At 47.5% G+C, this 20,526-nt stretch overlaps 2 protein-coding genes across 2 annotated transcripts in view; one reads left to right on the forward strand and one right to left on the reverse strand.

Annotated features, from left to right (window-relative positions):
- ndufaf7 (NADH:ubiquinone oxidoreductase complex assembly factor 7) lies at positions 1-6,242 on the forward strand. Its single transcript, XM_079345194.1, has 10 exons — positions 1-129; positions 572-735; positions 821-901; positions 999-1,109; positions 1,202-1,415; positions 1,626-1,684; positions 2,140-2,253; positions 3,562-3,705; positions 4,265-4,438; positions 4,529-6,242. The coding sequence occupies exons 1-10, from the start codon at positions 57-59 to the stop codon at positions 4,751-4,753; spliced, it is 1,359 nt and encodes a 452-aa protein (XP_079201320.1). The 5' UTR covers positions 1-56; the 3' UTR covers positions 4,754-6,242.
- The window catches only part of LOC306824717 (serine/threonine-protein kinase D3-like), a 22,745-nt gene continuing 8,387 nt past the window's right edge, over positions 6,169-20,526 (reverse strand). Inside the window, exons 2-18 of the mRNA XM_079344988.1 lie at positions 17,859-17,997; positions 16,344-16,475; positions 14,556-14,713; positions 12,759-12,948; positions 12,597-12,674; positions 12,050-12,233; positions 11,748-11,871; positions 11,532-11,609; positions 10,162-10,438; positions 8,573-8,625; positions 8,249-8,321; positions 8,055-8,161; positions 7,819-7,980; positions 7,599-7,697; positions 7,236-7,503; positions 6,759-6,844; positions 6,169-6,684 (exon numbers count right to left, since the gene is read on the reverse strand). Coding sequence (XP_079201114.1) covers positions 6,511-6,684; positions 6,759-6,844; positions 7,236-7,503; positions 7,599-7,697; positions 7,819-7,980; positions 8,055-8,161; positions 8,249-8,321; positions 8,573-8,625; positions 10,162-10,438; positions 11,532-11,609; positions 11,748-11,871; positions 12,050-12,233; positions 12,597-12,674; positions 12,759-12,948; positions 14,556-14,713; positions 16,344-16,475; positions 17,859-17,997 — 2,382 coding nt within the window. The 3' untranslated portion in view covers positions 6,169-6,510. The remainder of the gene's footprint in view (positions 6,685-6,758; positions 6,845-7,235; positions 7,504-7,598; positions 7,698-7,818; positions 7,981-8,054; positions 8,162-8,248; positions 8,322-8,572; positions 8,626-10,161; positions 10,439-11,531; positions 11,610-11,747; positions 11,872-12,049; positions 12,234-12,596; positions 12,675-12,758; positions 12,949-14,555; positions 14,714-16,343; positions 16,476-17,858; positions 17,998-20,526) is intronic.

Below are 20,526 nucleotides of genomic sequence, written 5' to 3' on the forward strand. Positions count from 1 at the left end.
ATCACAACAAACATTAGCGAAGTCTCCCGGGTTTATTTAGACTGAATCACAGCAGAATGACGGTTTGTTTAAGCGCGAGGACACAGATCAGGAGACTGGTTGCACTGTCTGCACTTCCGGTCAGCCCAGGTGAGTCAACGCTTTACTTCAAATTAAAGGTCAAGTCAAACTTATTCACTCCAAATAATTTAAACTACAACTAAATGAAATGTTTTTTTTTTTTTAGGTTCACCCCTTAATATTTAACAATCACTGTATTTTAAGACCTCAAATGTAAAAAAGGTTTATCTTAATATTACGCCAACAGAATCACGTTGTATTGCCAAATACATTTACACACACACACAGATTATAATTTGGTGTTTAGGTGCAACACAGTTAGCAAATAAATAAATAACATAATAAGAAGCTGTTAAAACACAGCAGGAACAAGTTTATACCTACACAGCTGCATGTAAGGTTTATATGTCCTCACTGTGTTCAATACAAACAGAAAATACTGAAGTCCAATGTGGGTTAATTTAACGTTCAAGAATCATCTTAAAAACACTGTTTTTGTTTTGTGTTTTAGCAGTGAGATGGCCAGCAGCTCAGTCCAGACTCTTCTGCAGCGCTCCGTCAAGCGAGGAGAAGCCCCGCCCCTCCATGCTGAGACACCTGACCTCTAAAATCAAATCCACGGGTCCGATAACGGTGGCTGAGTACATGAGAGAGGTGCTCACCAACCCTGTGACGGTAAGACACATCCCGGGGTCACACCTGCCTCCAACTCTCTGAAAGAAAATCATCGCCTGATAGCTGAGGCGTGTTTCTCTTTCAGGGTTATTATGTGAGGAACAACATGCTGGGAGCTGATGGAGACTTCATCACGTCACCTGAGATCAGCCAGATTTTTGGAGAGGTGAGACTCTTGAGTTTCAGTTTTAATTTCAAGAAATCGACTGAAATGAACTTTCGGGTTGTAAGACGGTGAATTTCTTTTCCCCCGTGTCCTCCAGCTGATCGGCGTCTGGATCCTCAGCGAGTGGATGGGAGCGGGTCATCCCAAACAGCTGCAGCTGGTCGAGCTCGGACCGGGGAAAGGTTCTCTGGCCAGCGACGTCCTCAGAGTACGAAAGCTCTCATTGAGCGCGGCGCCCGCTTCTTCATGCCAAATCAGGACGCGACCTGAAAATAACCGCGAGCTGCTGTTTGTCTCCAGGTGTTCAGTCAGCTGCGGTCCGTGCTCGGCGAGGCCGCCGTGTCTCTCCACCTGGTGGAGGTGAGTCCAGCTCTGAGTCGCATTCAGGCGCAGACCCTGACCGGGGACAAGAGCCGGGAGGCGGACTCGGAGGATGAGCCGGTTTACCGACACGGGGAAACTGCTGCCGGGCTGCCGGTGAACTGGTACCGCCGCTTAGACGACGTCCCCGCAGGTCGGTACACAGGAGGGTCAAGTTTCATTTAAAGCTGCAGGAAAACGGCTTCACTTCTATAAATACAAGTCCAGAAGGAGAATTTTTTTTCTGATTCAATTCAATTAAAAAATAAAAATGACAATCACAAAGTTTAGACGTACAAACTGGCGTTGGATTGTTTTTGTCTTCAATCCGCTGACGGCCCGTTTCTCTCGTCTTTCCTTTCAGGGTTCAGCATCGTCCTCGCTCACGAGTTCTTCGACGCGCTGCCCGTCCACAAGTTTCAGGTGAGAGGCCTCGTCATTATTACTGACCTATAACCGTGTCATTGCGCCAAACTAACACCAGGTGGCGCCAGAGTGAATTACACAACAATCAGTCCGGATGTAAAGACATATAAAGACATATGAGCTCATGAACAAACACACAGTGACGCAGCGATCGAGGGCGGTGGCTTCCAACAAAGATCTCGTTTTATTGTTTTTCACTCTGACTGGATTCTGGTCTAAAAAAAAAAAAAAAGTGAACATTTCATGTGGTTGTGACGATCCTGCTCAGAATAACATTTAAACTTTAAAAACACTGATGTGCAGTGAGAGAAACATTTCTACTTCTAGTTCTTCCTCTCTGTGTTGAAACAGTCAGACGTGTGCTGATTTTATTCTTCTCATGTGGTTGAGACCTGCGTGTGTTTAGTAAACAGCAGCCTGTGTGTGTGTGTGTGTGTGTGTGTTTTGGGTAGAGGACTCCGAAAGGCTGGAGGGAGGTGCTGGTGGACATCGACCCGGAGAAACCGGAGCAGCTCCGGTTCGTCATGGCTCCGGCTCCGACTCTGGCGTCGTCCACGCTCGTGCAGGTAAACTTCACGCTCAGGCAGGTAAACGTCACGCTCAGGCAGGTAAACATCACGCTCGTGCAGGTAAACATCACGCTCGTGCAGGTAAACATCACGCTCGTGCAGGTAAACATCACGCTCGTGCAGGTAAACATCACGCTCAGGCAGGTAAACATCACGCTCAGGCAGGTAAACATCACGCTCAGGCAGGTAAACATCACGCTCGTGCAGGTAAACATCACGCTCGTGCAGGTAAACATCACGCTCAGGCAGGTAAACATCACGCTCGTGCAGGTAAACATCACGCTCGTGCAGGTAAACATCACGCTCAGGCAGGTAAACATCACGCTCAGGCAGGTAAACATCACGCTCAGGCAGGTAAACATCACGCTCAGGCAGGTAAACATCACGCTCAGGCAGGTAAACGTCACGCTCAGGCAGGTAAACATCACGCTCGTGCAGGTAAACATCACGCTCGTGCAGGTAAACATCACGCTCAGGCAGGTAAACATCACGCTCAGGCAGGTAAACATCACGCTCAGGCAGGTAAACATCACGCTCAGGCAGGTAAACATCACGCTCGTGCAGGTAAACATCACGCTCAGGCAGGTAAACATCACGCTCAGGCAGGTAAACTTCACGCTCAGGCAGGTAAACATCACGCTCAGGCAGGTAAACATCACGCTCAGGCAGGTAAACATCACGCTCGTGCAGGTAAACATCACGCTCGTGCAGGTAAACATCACGCTCAGGCAGGTAAACATCACGCTCAGGCAGGTAAACATCACGCTCAGGCAGGTAAACATCACGCTCAGGCAGGTAAACATCACGCTCGTGCAGGTAAACATCACGCTCAGGCAGGTAAACATCACGCTCAGGCAGGTAAACATCACGCTCAGGCAGGTAAACATCACGCTCGTGCAGGTAAACATCACGCTCAGGCAGGTAAACATCACGCTCAGGCAGGTAAACATCACGCTCAGGCAGGTAAACATCACGCTCAGGCAGGTAAACATCACGCTCGTGCAGGTAAACATCACGCTCGTGCAGGTAAACGTCACGCTCAGGCAGGTAAACATCACGCTCGTGTAGGTAAACATCACGCTCGTGCAGGTAAACATCACGCTCGTGCAGGTAAACATCACGCTCAGGCAGGTAAACATCACGCTCAGGCAGGTAAACATCACGCTCAGGCAGGTAAACATCACGCTCAGGCAGGTAAACATCATCATCATCATTCTGATTCTGCAGCTTGAGATGTAAGGAGACGTGTGAATGAAGGATCCTCAGAAATAAAGAAGGACGCCTGTGTGTTTGTGTTTGTGTCAGGCAGGTGAGAGGCGGAGTCACGTGGAGGTGTGCGCAGAGGGCGGAGTCATCATCCAACAGCTGGCCCGGAGGATCGCGGAGGACGGCGGCGCGGCGCTGATCGCCGACTACGGACACGACGGCACCAAGACGGACACGTTCAGAGTGAGGATTAATGACACGCCCGGGTCGTCGTGACAACCGAGGTGATCGTTGCCATGACGACGGAAATAGAAGCCCAACCTCACCGAGACATTTTTTTAAAAGTAGTGTTTACCCGACAGACCCGCAGTGAGCTCTTCACTTTGTCAGTTTTATTTGAAGGAAACAGATGTAGGAAGCGGTGAAGGCCGTCTGCTGCGGGCGCAGAGGAAACCACGCTCGCTCCTCTTCCCCGACTCCTCTTCCTCCTCCTCCTCCTCCTCTTCCTCCTTCTGTCTGAAACATTTTTATTTCACTTTAAAATCGTAACATAAACATCTGAGGGTGGCTACGTCGACTTCTGACTTCCTTAAACACCTGATTTAATCCTCATTTTCTACTGATTCTTTATGCAAAGAAACAAATCTCAAGGTCATTTAACGCGCTGCAGGTGTGTGATGGAGCTTTACTCCCATATTTGGACGACTTCCTGCTGCGTGTGGCGTTTTATCGATCAGAGAACCGACGATAAGAATCCGGAGGATCGACCTGACGGTTCACTTTTTTTTTTTTCACCTGTCAGGGTTTTAAAGGTCACAAGCTCCACGACGTCCTGTCCTCCCCCGGCTCGGCCGACCTCACCGCCGACGTGGACTTCAGCTACCTGCGGAGGATGGCGGAAGGGGGCGTGGCCTGTGTGGGACCTGTCAATCAGAGGACGTTCCTGAGGAACATGGGCATCGACTCGAGGATGCAGGTGAGAGCAGCTTTCTTTTAATGATGTTTGTATTTCCTGCTCCACACGTGACGTCTGAAACGTTCTTGGCGCCGCGTGTTTCCTCCGCAGGTTCTTCTGAGGAACTGCAGCGACGCCTCCACCAGGAAGCAGCTGATCAGCAGCTACGACGTCCTGACGAACCCCGCCAAGATGGGCGAGCGCTTCCACTTCTTCAGCCTGCTGCACCCGAGCCGGCTGGAGATGCCGAAGAGGCCGGAGGGGCTGAAACTGGAGAAGAATCCGAGGCCGGCGCCGCTGCCCGTGGCCGGATTCACCGAGCTGAAATTCTCCTGAGACGAACAAAAAACGTTATTATGGGAGCGGTTCTGGAGCTCGGACATTTCACAAAGTTAATTTCTGAGGATCATGTTGACGCAGAGAGACGATGGAGAATAAAGTTCCTGCTTCTTTAAATCAGCTGGAATGATATTTGTAATAAAAAATATGAAGGACAAAAAGTGGTGCAATTTATTCATTAATTAAGGTAATTTAAGTGAAAAAGCTTTAAAGCTTCAACAATCTCTCACATTTTATAAAATCCTGTAAAAACAGCTGAAACTAACTCCTGTGGTTAGCGCCACCTGGTGGCAGGAGGAGGACGTTTTTTCCTCCCCCGCTCCGTCGTCTCCGTCCACATCTTGAAGCAGTTAGCTGGGCTCCTCTTTGTTCTGCAGACGTTCACGTCGCTCCAATTAAGAGATTGAGTTCCACGTGTGTGGAGGCCGGGCGCCGTGCAGCCGACAGCAGCAGAGCGAGGAGATCGGGTTCAGGGATTGGCTAATTAACATGATCGTTTCCAAACATCCTGCGGTTCAGCGTTCTCGCCTCCTCCCTCTCAGTCAGGAGACTTCTGTTGGTTCGGATTTGATGGAAATGAAACTTCCTCTCAGTCCGAAGCTCTGAGATCCCAGACGACAACGAGGAACTCCATTTCCCACAAGCCACTGCGACTGGTGATTTAGTCGCGTTTCTGCTGTTTAAACGAGTGTTGTGCTGTCTTTGTGGATCAATAAGTTAAACGTCACTGCAGCATGACGAGGTTATTTAAAAGATTTGCGTTGTATTGCATACCGGGGCCAAGGGGGCGGGAAGAATCGCCATGGTAACAGAGAGCTCCCAAAATAAACGTTTAACGAGAAGCAGTAAGAAGAAAGTGGCTCGAACAAAATCAGGAAGAGACCGTTTTCTGAAAGAAAAGCTTTCAGCTTTAATTTTTTTTTTTCTCCCACCGAGAGGATTTTAAAGGTGACAGAAAAAACAAACATTTCTTTGCAAAAATACAAAACAGTTAAAATTCTCAGGCTGGAGTCGGATCAGAATCAGCAGCGATCCACGGGGGGGGGGGGGGAGTTTTGGGTTTCTTCTCAGGCAGGTTTGTTTTTTTTATTTTCACAGAAAGACACAAAACGTTAGCAGCTCCGTTCTCAGTTTGTCGCTCTCTGAATACAGCCGATTTAAAAAAGTCCTGAGTCGAACATTTGGTAAAGACTGAACATAGAGTTTAAAAACAAGCTTATCCTTATTTCCCTCCTTCTTCAGTAGAAACTTTAACATCACTCGTCCTCTTGAGTCAGACGCAGAGACTCCTGAAAGTCTCGATCAGGGACGTTAGAAAGTTTCTAAAAAGTGCAAAGACAAAACGAGAAACGACGACAAACACTTCGGCCGGTTTTGTGTTTTTTTAGACGTCTTTGAATCTTTTTACGTTGTCCAGTTAGCGTCACGCGGCGTGACGTCTCGTCTAAACAGCTCCACAAGATGGAAAAAAAAAAAAAGAATAAAAGCAACAATGTCGTTAAAATCTCGTCTCTGAGGTGAGAAAGTAAAAAAAAAAAAAAAAAAGTCTCGAAATCTTCGCCTGGATGTCCCTCCAAGTTTTGGCTCAAAGTGTCTGTTTGTTTTTTTGGCGTGTTTTTGACCTGAATAAAAGCCGCAGTGAGCGTGTCGCAGTGTCATCACACAGCAGCCAATCACGACGGCTCTCTTGGGTAGGGTCTCTGCAGACTACAGGACCCCCCCCCCCCCCCGTCCCTCTGTAGGACCTTTGACCTCTAGGGGTCCTCGTCCATGTCGTCCAGGTTGGGCGACATGATGAAGTGATTGGGGTAGTGCAGGCCCTGCTCGTCGGCGTACTCCTCCCAGCGGGTGTCGTCGCTCTCGTGGGTGATGTAACGCTCGCCTCGCCGCGTCTCGAACTCCCTGAGGTCCATCCAGGTCTGGTAGTCCTGGGAGAAAAAAAACGTGTTTAAACTCAGATCAAAATCTCTCACCGTGTCGAAGTCATTGGTTGGTTGTTTACCTGCAGCCAGGGGTGACTCAGCGATTTGTCCACGCTGTAACGCTTCCTCATCTTCACCTGCAGCAGGTTATTGATGAGGTCTGTGGCTGTGAGGAAACATTCAAAACTCAGAGTGAAAATCTGCAACTCGCCTACTTTCAAACATTTCAGCTCAAACAGGCCGTTTGGAGGTTTTCCCTTCATGACATCACAAAGGGCAGTAGCCCCTCCCCCAGGTGGGTGACACTCCCACAGCTAGGTGTTTGTTCTGCCCTCTGAGTCTGCCTTCTCACCGTAAACAATAGGACATGGAGCCAGAAAGCAGCGAGTACACCCGAGCCCTTCCAGAGAGGGGGCGTGGTCAGACATAGCTCATTTACATATTTAAAGCTACAGACGCAGAAACAGCCTGTTTGCAGGTTAAGCGATTGCGTTGCTCTCTCTCTCTCTCTCTCTGATTGACACCAGAGAAAAGGAGGTCATCAGGTGATCCCTCACCCTGCTCTGAGATCTCCTTCCACGGGTTCGACGGGTACATGAAGGCGGCGTTCTGGATCTGGTCGTTGATGTCCTCGTCTTCGTTGAAGGGAAACGTCCCGCTCAGGCTGACGTAGATGATCACTCCCACCGACCACATGTCCAGAGAGCGGTTGTAGCCTTTGCTGCGAAGAACCTCGGGCGCCAGGTAGGCCGGCGTGCCGACTACCGAGCGACGGAACGACTTTTCGCCGATGATGCGAGCGAAGCCGAAGTCACAGAGCTTCACCTGGAGAGAGAGATGACCTTCAAGAGTTTGTCCTGACGGCGCCGCTGAGATCTGCAGTCAACGTCTAACTTTTTTATAAAAAGATCGGTTCTCACCTGAGGGAACGGTTCTGCAGAGGCCAGGAGGACGTTCTCCGGCTTCAGGTCACAGTGGACGATGTTCTTGAAGTGGAGATGTCTGAGAGCCACGAGGATCTGCGCACACAAAACGTTCGATCTCAGAAAACCATCTGTGCATGGATGAACTGAAACGGGCCAACACCAACTTCTTTCTCCCAACATGGCGGCGAGGACTCAAAGAGCGGCCGTCACTGACCTGCGTGACCAGGAACTTGGTGAGGCGTTCGGGCAGTCGACTCTTCTCGCTGGATAAAATGGTCTCCAGCATGTCTCCGTGAAGCTTCTCCATGACCACGTAAACCTGCTCGGGCGTCTCGAACATGCACTCCAGGTTAACGATCCCCGGGTGGTGCAGGTTCTGTCAGAAACAGGAAGCCGTTAAAAACCCAAACCAGCACGTATGAGATAAAGGCGCCCAGGAGCGTGTCGTACCTGCAGAATGGCGACCTCGTTCCTCAGCTGGCTCTCCTGTTTGGTGGGAAATCTCATTTTGTCGATGATTTTGATCGCCACGTCTCTGCCGGACTTCCTGTGTTTACCTGCAGACCGGGGAGAAGTCCCAAAATGAGAACCCTCAGAGGCCACTAACATGACATCGCTGTTGACCGAACGCGCTCCGAACTCACCGCCGTAGACGATCCCAAACTGTCCGGAGCCGAGCACCTCGTCAGCAAAGATCTGATACACCGAACTGATATCCTGGAAAAAGATCGGAGCGCTTTAAATCATTCAAACAACGTCAGCGAATCACTCCCATGATTCCCCGCCAGCTTTAAAGTCAGACAGCCCCCTGGTGGTGAAACCTGCATACTGCACGCTTCATGTTTGTTACAGGGCAAAAACACTTAGATGACATCATGGTGATGTGGTTTGGTTTGATGGTCAGACACATGACTCAGCGCCTCGGTGAATAACTGGAACAGGAGGAGAGCGTTTAAACCATGACTCACCACATTCTCTTGGATCTGGGAGTTGGACACCGATATGCTGATGGAGAGTTCCTCTGAAGAAGAGACACGAAAACAGGAACAGTTTGTGAATGTGATTCAAGAGATTCTGTTCATTCATAAACTGCACACGCACGTCAGCGAGCGGACGGACGAGGACGGGACGCTTTATTTTTCTAAACCCTCCAATCATTAAAGTCTCATTTCCTCTGCTTCCTCGTTGTGAAAGTGAGAGACGGCGGAGGAGATCTACGGCTGAGATCAAAAGCACCAGCCATCGTTTCCCACAGAGTCACAAACTGCACGCAGACTTCCTCCATCTCCTCTCACTGTACAGAAAGATGGCTGACTTCTTAAGGCCCCGTGCTCACTGGAGCCGGTCAGTAGGGGGCGCTCTGACTGTTCAGGCTTCACTTTCTAGAAGCTGTCGTGACGTCCATCTTTTTTACACACAAAGAGAGTGTGTGTGTGTGTGTGTGTGTGTGTGTGTGTGTGTGTGTGTGTGTGTGTGTGTGTGTGCGTGTGCGCGTGTGCGTGTGCGTGCGTGTGCGTGTGTGGAGGAAATCCGCCGCAGTGAGTGAATTTCCACTGATGAGCTGGCATTGATTTCAGATCGCTGGCCGGGTGTGATCGGGTCGTCCCTGTGAGATCAATAATGGCGGCCTGCTGTTTTTTCAGGTCAGCAGTTAGGTCATCACTCAGCACTTTATGAATAATAAAACTGTTACACGTTAAACAGCCGTGCCGTCATGGACCTCGACATTTCAGCTTCCGGGTCGTCATCTCAGTGAAAGCTTTCAGCTCCGGAGGGAGACGTGTGTCGGAGGAATCCCAGGATCCTCTTTGGGCGCACAGACACCCTGCCCGATGTAAAGACACGATGCTTTCAGCATGAAGTGCATCTGAACACGCGGACCCTGAACGCAGCATCAGTGTGTGCGTGACCGTTTACAGCGCTGCGAGTCTAAAGCTGCACCGTCCCAATCTGTTTGTATTTACTCTTGTTATGTATTATTACAATGTTTTCCATCCTCTGAGGGTTTAAACATAAAAAACACACACGCACAAAAATCCTTGTTACATCATCCGTCCATTAACTTATTGATCTGCTGGTTTAAATGTTTAAAATAAAACCTCCTATTTATGGAGGGATTGGAGCTGGAGGTTAATTTATTTATCAGGTGGGAAACACAGCTGACTGCGTCCTCATGCTGGAATATTAAATATGGTTTTGTTTTAATGACATGAGCTCCGTTCAGGCGTCGAGAAGCCGAGATTTCATTTTAGGATGAAACTTAAAACTATTACTGTCGGACAAAAGAGACACTTTAACCTGAGATGAGTCAGAGCGGAAAATCCTCTGAAATCCCTTCAATCATGTTAAAATGTCAGCCGGCGGCCAGCGTGTGTGTGTGTGTGTGTGTGTGTGTGTGTGTGTGTGTGTGAGTGTGTGTGTGTGTGTGTGTGTGAGGTGAGGTTGTGTAACAATCCTGTGAAACAATATTTGGAAGCTCTTCACAGAAAATCCAACCATCCAATAAACAGGTGAAGAGCTCGGTCGCTGCGTGAGAGGACGAAGACGCGGTTCTTACTGTGGTCCTTCCCGTGGCCCGGCCCGGTCCCCACGCTGGGCTTGGGCGTGACGGGCATCATGGCCTGTCGGATGGCCTTCTCCCAGCTCTGGCCCACGTCCCGGCCCACTCCGGACGCAGACAGCACGGGGTTGTGGTGCACGCCGCCCACGTCCTCCCCGACGTAGTACACCATGCTCGCCGTGATGACCTCGAAGCAGTGGTGGTTGCTGCCCGGGGGCAGGTGTCCAAAGTCCTGCGCCGGCTCCACCTGGAGGATCTCGGAGAGCGGGATCTCCTGTCGGAACGAAGAGAGACGTTTGTACAGGAAGTCAAAAAATGACCAAAGTCATCAAAACAGGAAGTAGCTCTCGTTTTAGCTGAATCTCTTCTTCTTTCAAATCCAAGCTAGATTGACTTGTTTTCATTTCGGCCAATAAGAAGCATCGAGGATGTCTTGAACCGTCAGTCCTGACACCTCTCCTCGCTCTGCCTTACTGCTCAAACTTCCCTTCCTTCCTGCAGCCCTCTGAAGCCGCCAATCTGGTCCAGATCAAACATATAAACGCGAGCGACGGGCCCCCGCGGTGTCATCTGAACGTTTCGTGTTTTGCCAAGTCCCCCTCCCGCCCCCCTTCAGTCCAAAACCCCAGACCTGTGATCAGTGCCGCTCTGATTAAAAGGCAGGACGTTCCTTTGGCCGCTTTGGGCACGAGGCAGAGAGACGTCCCAGAAACCACCACACACCCCCCCTCCCCCCTCCCTCCTCTTCAAAGGAAGGTCTCCGCCGCGCTTTGTGGAAAAGGTCAGCAGGTCGCCGGCTGACACGAGATGAAAGAGGCGACCTCGACTCAACGTTTCCTCTGTGGAAACTCCAAGTTAGATCAAAAAGACGAGAACGATTCTCTGAGCTCAAATCGAAACCACGACGAGAGAAAATAAAAAGGTCTGAATGATTCGCTCTTAGTTTGGCTCCTCAGCGTTTATCAGAGCAGGGATGGAAATCAACGTTTAGCCTGAAGACCACGGTGACTGCTGGACCGCTCACTTCTTCTTTTTACACCTGCTCCTTTTTTTTAACCAGCAGAAATGTTGACATTTTATTTTATACAGATTTCTGTTTTTTCTTCTTTCGTTTATTCATTTGTATCTTTTTGATTGTTCGAAGAAAATAAATAAATGAATAAATAGGAGAAGGAGGAAGTTCTGATAGCGCCCCATAACATCTATTTAACATCTGGACAGGTGTGCAGCAGGCTGGTCACCTTTAAGAATGAGCACTTTGATCACAATGCGCCGTGTCAGTGTCTCAGGAGTGTTTGTGTTTGGTGAACCTGATCCGGTCCAGCTCGCCGCTTTGAAACCAGATCCGAGCGGAGCGGCTCTCTTACCTTGTAAAACTTGGCTCCACTTTCGTTCTGAAACAGAGTCAGACTCTTGCTCTCCAGCCTCCAGTAATGCCTCTTCCTCTGCAAGCACACACACACACACACACACACACACACACACACACACAGTCAGCAGGAACTTCATTTACATCTATGTGTTAGAGAAAACACACCGGATGTTTGGTGTATGTGCTGCTATGTTTGAGTGTGTCTTCTCACCAGGTTGTCTCTGCTGCTGTAGTGAACCATCCAGCCCTCTTTGACCACCGTGGAGCTTTTCCTCTTCGTGTGTTTGATGGACTGAACGAGACGCATCAGAGGGATGTTTGTGCTGGTGGACGGGCTGCAGGGACAAACAAACAATACTAACATCTGTCTGACTTTTATTATTATTAACTCATTTGGCTGAATTTTCCTGGGAGCAGGTTAGCTGCGCGGTTATGTTGCTCTCTCTCTCTCTCTCTCTCTATCTCTCTCTCCCTCTCTCTCTCTGTTCTATCTTAATGAAGACAGAACGTCACCTGATGGCTCGGAGCGTCTCGTCGTCCTTCTCGCTGTCGGTGCACGGACCCTCGATGAAGAAGAGTTTGTCGTCGGCGTTGGACAGCTCGTCCGGCTCGTCCAAGCTGTGACCGCCGTCGCTGTTGACGTCACAGTTATCGACCTCCATCGTGGACTCCGAGTCCGGACTGGGACTGGTCGGTTCTGAAGGACACAAGGACACTTTTAGTTTTCAGACAACTTAAACATGAAGCTGCGTTAAAATGGATTCTGTGGAGGATAAAGGAACGACCATTTTTTTCTAAATTCTGTTAAAGTCATGTGACCTCACTTTGGTCTTAATGTCACAAAATAAGATCCAACAGCAAAGAAGGAGGACGACTTTAAAGCGGTCTTCGACGTCGAGGTCTGGTCTGTAAAACGTTTTAAATATCTGATGACTCATCCTGCACTAAGGGGGCGTGTCTAATTCCGACCAATTACAAGCCTTTTCCAAAGAAACTCCTCCCACAGATCAGATAGTTCAGGAGGTTTGAGACTAACACGAGCGCTCCGTCACAAACTCACCTCCGTTAAAGTCGACCTCGCCGAGGCAGTCTCGAGGAACTTTGGCCGCACATCTCTTATGGCAGTTGAATTTACAATCTGAAGAAGAAGAGAAGAGAAAACGTGGTCACTGTGCGTTTGATCAGTTTCCCTGCGTGCACGGCGCCGGCACGCCGTCCTCACCTTTGCACTGCATGCCCTGGCGGAAGAGGCCCTTGAGCAGGCGCTTGCAGAACTGGCAGATGGTGGGACGGGTGTAGGTGTGGACGGAGAAGGTGTGCGGGACTTTGACTCGGCCGAGGACGATCTTCTCCATCCAGATGGGACGGCCGCTCAGCAGGGAGTTACGCTTCCCGGCACCCAGGAGGGGGCGCTGTGTCGACCCGTTAGGATGAGGTTGGAAGAGATAAACAACAACAGAAAGAAAATATAAAGATAGAACAAGATCGGTAACCATGACAACAAAGCACAGCTTAAAACATAAACATGTAATGCTCTCGTTCACTAAGCCTTCTTATGGTTTGTTCCCTACGTGTGCACATGGTTAAGAGTGTGCCTTACTGTGTGTGTGTGTGTGTGTGTGTGTGTGTGTGTGTGTGTGTGTGTGTGTGTGTGTGTGTGTGTGTGTGTGTGTGTGTGTGTGTGTGTGTGTGTGTGTGTGTGTGTGTGTGTGTGTGTGTGTGTGTGTGTGTGTGTGTGTGTGTGTGTGAGAGAGAGGGAGAGTTGACAAAAGTGTGTTTGTTCCCGTTAGCATGAAGCGCTGAATGAGGCTCACTTTGTTCAACGGTTTGTGAACAGGATGGAAAATCCAGTGGTTAGCCTCCAGGCATCAGAGAGAGAGTGTGTGTGTGTGTGTGTGTGTGTGTGTGTGTGAACAGCTCGTGGAAATGGCTCACTGGTTGCACAACGTAGATCTGCCTGCATGCGAAGCGTGTTTTCATTCATCATGTGTTCGTGTATAAACTCCGACATGAAAAGGTCACGACAGGTTTGTTTTTGTCTGATTCAAACTTAAATCACTCGTCGGTGTGAACGTGAGAGCGACGGCCTGATCCAGACCCCACGACCCCGCGCATCGTGAAACATCACCAACGTTTCTGTAGTTCATTTTTAACAGCCTGTTTTTATGTTTTTTTATCTGAAGGAACCGTCGCCTCTCATTAAAACTACTTTAATTTAATTCCCGGGCCTTATTTAGACAGGACAGTGGACAGAGTATGAAACCAGGAGAGAAAGTGGGGGATCACGTGTCGGACCTGAACCTGAGCTGCCCACTTGGAGGACTTTTAGTCTCCGTACGTCGGGTCCAAACGAACCGCTGGGCCATCTGCAGCACATTTTAAACATTCCTCCTTTTGTTTTGTTTTATTTGTTGTAAACGTGATTGAAGGGGGGATAAACCAAATCTACCTACAGCTACTAAGAACCAGCATATTTAACTGCTATCGTATTACATATTGTTTATTTATAATGTTTACATATTTGAAAAAAAAGTGAAAAGGGCATTTTGTCAAATTGTCACATTTTCTTTTTCCTCTGCGTTCACAGTTGCTGCACAAAATGTCAATGTACTTTATCTTTTAATTACATTTTTTCTCGCTCACACACTTTGATTAATCTGAACTATTAGACCAGCTCAGGGTTGCTTTGCCAATCCCATCAGGACGTTCAATCAGGACGAGAGGCAGGGTACACTCTGACACACTTACAGCGCAGACGAAACAATCACAGTCACACCTTCAGGCACTTTACAGAGACCAGTTTCCCCCCGACCTGAACATGAGCGGACGCAGGAAACCAGCACAAAGAACAATACGTAACATTCAAACCAAGGTCCTCGAATGTCTGATATTAAAAATGCATCATCCCCTGATTGATAGGTTCCTGAAATCTGATTTAATATCCATCAGGAATGATAACAACTCCTTATTGAGAGCCAGCTTAAAACACATCAAATGTTTGATTGACTGTTAAGCCCACCTCCTCCTGCGGTATGGGCGTGAACTCTGTGGACGGAGGACGAGCGATGGTCATGATGGAGCCCGGCAGCGACACGTTGGACAGCCGTCTCTTCCGGACCCCGGTGCAGTTGTTGGGAATCTTGAAGGCACAGCGTTTGTGGTAGTTGAGTCCACATCCTGAAGACCAGATATTCGTGTTAAGTCGGCAGATTTTAACTTCACCAGTTCGAGCACGCTGCTGCCCCCTGCTTCCAGTCTTTATGCTAAGCTAGGCTAAGCTAAGCTAAGCAGCTCCCTGCTCTTCATCTAAGCACAGACATTAGAGGGTTTACAACAGTCTCTACTCACTTTGTTAAGAAAGAGTATTTTATTGTTTATAGTTAAACATTTAAATGACGATGTACAGTGTGTAGTCCCATTAGCTTTAACTCTTTGTTTTTACTGTCTTTAATGATTTTGAGTCATGTTTTTGTGTTCTGTCCTGGATGGTTGTTCACGTCTTTTGTCCTTTATATGTTTATGTTGAAAAAATAAATAAAAATTAAAAATAATCAAAATTAAAATGTTTCTGTATGTTTATGCTCTCGGGCAATGCAAAGTCAAGGTTTAATTTATTCTTTCATACGTACGAGACGTAAAGAAGCATCGATCTGCTGTTTTCATTGACTTTTTAAACATGTTTGGATCATTCAGAGTTTCATTTGACTTGAATATCAGAATGTCGTGAATAAAAGCTTGAAGCGTGCGCTCAACGTTTCTACTAATTACAAAAGGTGTTCCACAAGGAGCAGTTCTGGGCCCGAGCTTAGAGATCAAAATGTAGAGTCCATCTTTATGCAGATGATACTATCCTGTATATATATATATATATATATATATATATATATATATATATATATATATATATATATATATATATATATATATATTATTTTGGAAACTCTGAACAACTTGCATTAGGAAAACATAAAACTGTTAAGTGTAGATAAGGATGTTCCTCTACATCAAAAACTGCAATTTAAAAACACAAAGTTTTGTTGTTGATGCCTTTAATTCTTCACTCTCTCTTCCTTCAGTTACGTTTTGAATCCTGTTATCTCTGCTATCTGTGTCTTTATGTAAGCTGAAGTCATCGAGTCTTTAGGGAGGGGACTTTTTTGTCTTGTGGTCTCATGAGTCACAGTGTGATATTTAAGGAGTGAATGTGAGAGCATGCTAAAGTTAGCGTGCATCATCTACTGCAAATAGAAAATGTAGATTAGACGCTGTAGTGACTTGCTAAATCTGAGATGTCCTAATAAGGCCACCGTAGGGAGCGTTAACCCTCTTGATGTGACCTTTACGTGTCGTCACATCCTCAGGATAAACTTCACTCGTCTACGTAGAAGTAAAGGTCTGTGTTTTGTTTTCTGCTGTGTAAAGATCAGCGCAGCCTCATGCGTCAGCACTTTGTATGAATTAACATTCAAACACTGACAGTTACGCAACTGAGTGTGATTAACACAAGGTCACGCTGGAAGCTACCAGATCTACAGCCGCAGAAAGGAAGGAGAAGAAGATTCTCTGCTTGTTTTGTCTCATTTTTAGTGAGTTGCATCGGTACAAACGTTTTATTTTTGCAGCATTAAACTGGACTGAGAACTTTAAATTCTTAATAACCACATCAGTGTGGTCCACAGCTTGGTGAAACTATGAAGACTGCACACATAGTGAAACACTCACAGAGCGTTCAGATAACCACACATCTATACTCTGTTAAGTTTGAATAAATCCAGGATGTGACGCTGCAGGGAGCTCTCTTCCTTACCTTCACATTTGAGGCCCTGTCGGACGAGCCCCCACAGCATCTCCCCGCAGTCGTCGCAGAAGGCCGGCGCCTTGTACGAGTGAACGTACAGGGCGTGAGGTCGGATTTGGAAGTCTTCGGCCGTGGCCAGAGCTGAAACAAACGAACACAGAGCGCTCAGAACCCTTGACCCTTTTAAATGCTCTTAATTCTGCCACCAGGGGGCTCTCAGTAAAAACAATAACAACAGACAGCGTTGGGGCTGGCGGGGAATCATGGGAGTGATTCTCTCTTCATTTCAGTGCGACTGCTCCTGAAATTCTCCGGAGCAAGAGGCAAGATGTGACGTGAAAAGAACAAGGTGGAAGTCCTCTGTGCGATGTGCTTTCATGCTACGTGTAGTCCAACATGATCTGAACATGAAGAACATCGTGGAGGAGAGGAAAGAGCAGAGCAGCAGGTTGATGAGAGCACGGAGGTCGTAGAGGTCGTGTGTACGCTGTAAGGCAGAGATGACTCCTGCAGCGTGTTGCAGCAGCAGGAGGAGGAAGTGGTCGTGGGTTTGAGTCGGCGCGGCTCGGGCTGCAGACTTTGTGTTTTCTTCCTCCTGTGTGATTTAAAACTGCTGCTGCTCTGCGTCGGGGTGTTCAGCTGTTAAGGTGTCAGGTTTAGTTTATACACCTCGACCTGTCAACACGACTCAGGAAATGACAATCCTGCAGACAATATTATGATTAGAGCGTGCAGGGTGAGCCGGCGGCGGCGGCGGGGGGAAACCAGATCTGAGGCGACCTCACGGCGCTCACCCAGAGGAGGATAAACACTGAGAGAGCTGAAAGGGGAAGCTGACACAAATCCAACTTGATCAATATTTGATCATTAAAAACAAACACTTCTTTGTGAGTGAAGAATCCAAACACATTTTTTTTTAAGGACTTTTTACTTGACATTTTCTAAAAGCGTCTTCCAAGAATTTAAATTCAGGTTGTGACGTAATTTAAGGACCAAACACGGGGACTATTTCTCTCTAAACCGAAGGAGGGGGTTGTTTATGTCATGACACAGATACATATAAATATAACAGGTCCAACTGTAATCTGTCATCATGATTAACTACATAATAAACACATTAACAAGCAGAACATGAGACGTTTCTCCTCTTTTACAGACGACGTGTTTAGAGAATCAAAATGAATTAAATAGAAATAAAAGTCTTTTCCATGTGGTTCGAATGCTAACCTAGTTACAGTAACCAAGGAGGGCGGGGCTTGACAGAGGGTTGATTCTTTCTCTTAAAGAGGTTTGTTGGCAGAAGCCGAAAGAGCAACGACAATACCAAGTAAAGGCTGACAGAGATTATAACATCCCCGCCCTTTATCTTCACCAGTAATCCTAATCCAGCTGGAGTTCTGATGCTGGGTAACGGTTGATCTGCCTGATCTCAGAGTCGCACTGAGAAGCCAATTTGAAGCGATGAAGCGGGCTTACAGGCCACAGGACTGACCCGCCGATAAACAAAAGATTAAACCATCTTACCAGAGAGAACCACCTCCACCAGGTCCCCTTCGTGGATCTCGTCGGCCGACGTCAGACGCTGCAGGATGTTGTCCGAGTTCAGGTCGTGGCGAAAGAGGAGGATCTTGTCGTACATCCCGAAAAATCCACATTCAGGGAACTGAGGAGGAGGAGGAGGAGGAGGAAGAGGTCAGTCAGAGTCAGGGTGAAGTGCTGCTCAGGTGAACTTGATAGACTGTCCATGTCGAGGGGAAACACATGTCCCTAAACTGTGAAACAGCCTTCCCACTTGCACCAGGCCGGACACCGCTGCTGACTAGTAATACTCTTTAAATCATGACTCCTCTGGTCCTTTAAAGGCAGTTTATCTTTATCTCGTATTCTCATAAATGTGTTGAACTCGTTCATCCATTGTACATCAGAGCTGCTGTTGTTTTCAGTGAGATGTGTTTCTCCGTCCTTGGCAACATCATGAAGGTGTTAACACATGTGTGTCATCATTTCTTATTTAGAGAACGAGTTCAGCGTTACAAACTACAAACAAGGATTCCTTCACATCCTGCTGAAGAAGAATGTCTTTATGTAATATGAACGTTATCTTTGTGCTGTATACAGTTAATCGTTTGGCCTGCGGGGGGCGCTACAGTCGTGACAGGATTCCTTTAAAAAGACAAAGAAAAGAGCAGCTTAATGGTGAAAGCTGCAGACATAAAAAGTGTAATCCTCATCAGTCAAAGGGCTCAAGCAGCCGACCTTTGACCCCGCTCATTAAGTGTCCTTTTATCCAGCCACCCGTCCTCTTCGTTAACCGCGACCTCGCCTCTCTTCATCTGACGAACACATGACGAGTGATGAAACTCGACATGCTGTCCTCACTGGATCCGTTTCCACTGAAGTCAACCGACCGTCACATCCAGGACGGCTTTTATTCAATCTCACTTTCTGGTTAAACAAAAAAACGCCCCGAGACTGCCAGCGCCTTTTTCTTCCTTAAAAAAACAAACAAACAAGAAAACTCAGAGCAGCTTTCCCAGCAGTGACGTCTTCTTGAGAAAGAAGTTTACACGTCGATGCTTCACCTCGGGGTCACTGTGTTGTCAAACTCTGGTTTTTACTCCGTGAAAATGAAGGTTTCCGACAAATAACTACGATTAAAAAAACTAAACCCTTTGTTTATCTGCAAGCTCCGTTTGTTTAAACACACAGACACTGTTCCTGCAGGGGGCGCTGGAGGCTCATCAGCAGCAGCCACCATGTTGGAAATGCAGTCTCAGTCTAACAGAACGACTCGTCATGATACAGGCCAAATGAAGCTGTGATTTAAAGAATCACAACGCTGAATAAATGTCCTGACGTTGACATTTCAGAGCGAGGACTCGCCGTGTCTGTGCAGGGATCATTTCAGACTCAGTGTTTACACAAAGAGCTGTCACAGGATCCAACTGAAGCTGTGTGACAGCAGCCGGATGAAGCCGTCGTCTCCAGAGGTACTTGAACTAAACATTTACACACCTGAACATAAACAATAGAAGTGCCGGAAAATCCGGGATTTGACTCTGTGGAGGAGGAAGGTTCAAAATGTCTTCCTGCAAGATGAGCGCTCAGCAGAGTCTAAGACGTGCAGCTGTGTCACTCTTCTTCTTCTTCTTCTTTTAAATGTGTGATTTTGAGCTGATGACGGGAAAAGTTTAAAAACATTCCATGATGCTTGCATGTGTGTGTGATGGGACCAAAGTGTGTCTTACACACCTGAGTCCACTCAAAGCACAAAATACAAATATGTGTGAGAAAAGTAAAAATAATCATCTTATCCAAGTTTGGATTAAAAGGACGACACAGTTTGAACAACACCGTCACTGCTTTCTTCTTCATGTTTCTAAATCGCACAGTGAAGAAAACAAACAGAATTATTCTGTTGAATTGTGGTGTGTGTGTTTTTGTGTTGTGTTGTGTGTGTGTGTGTACTGGTTTCCTTGCATTCTGCACACGTGCAGGTGAAGCAGCTTCCTGCAGCGGGCCGCTCTCTGTGTTAGCAGGATGTTAGCAGGATGTTAGCAGCGTGCAGGTAGCTTGCAGCAGGGATCCTGCAGCGCACGCTGACAGACACGAACACAACATCCATCATGAATCATCTCTGAGGTCGTGACACCCGCCGTGTCAGGCTCCCTCACCGCTCCAACAAACACAACAACACACAGACACACAACACACACAGGAGTAGTAAATACGTCTCTTCACAGCAGGTGAGGACTCGGTCACGACCTGTGATGGTGCCGTGCATCAAACTGAAGCTTGTGAATGGACGATGGGGGCGTCAACATGTGGACCTGCTCGGACTGTAAGAGCAGGAAACTATGAGGAAGTGTGATGTTTTCTTTGAGGTCAATTTGTTAGTTTTTTGTTCTTGAGGTTTCAGTTTTGTTGTTTCAGACACACAAATCTATAAAACATGCGCTTTAACTCCTCTCCAGTCCACGGTTTAGATCCTTCTCCCTATAGACTGGTGTAGTGATGATGTATTTTTGGAGGCCAACCTGAAAAAATGGCGCCTGTGGGATTTTTGCATTGGATTTTGGATCATTGCAGAAAATAATCTCTGTGTCAAACACACGTTTCTGACGCGTTACTGTTTTGTTCAGCGGGATAATCTTTACAGATGAACATCATTTATATGAAGTTTGAAGAGTTA

The sequence above is a fragment of the Symphodus melops genome, assembly GCF_947650265.1.
Source record: "Symphodus melops genome assembly, chromosome: 1".
Classification (NCBI taxonomy): domain Eukaryota; kingdom Metazoa; phylum Chordata; class Actinopteri; order Labriformes; family Labridae; genus Symphodus; species Symphodus melops.

Bases quoted from the DNA above. Each gene is read 5' to 3' on its own strand.
- ndufaf7 (XM_079345194.1), top strand. From the start codon at position 57: ATGACGGTTTGTTTAAGCGCGAGGACACAGATCAGGAGACTGGTTGCA. The intron at 1,416-1,625 runs GTCGGTACACAG...CTTTCCTTTCAG, and splicing joins CTTAGACGACGTCCCCGCAG to GGTTCAGCATCGTCCTCGCT. The intron at 4,439-4,528 runs GTGAGAGCAGCT...TTTCCTCCGCAG, and splicing joins GCATCGACTCGAGGATGCAG to GTTCTTCTGAGGAACTGCAG.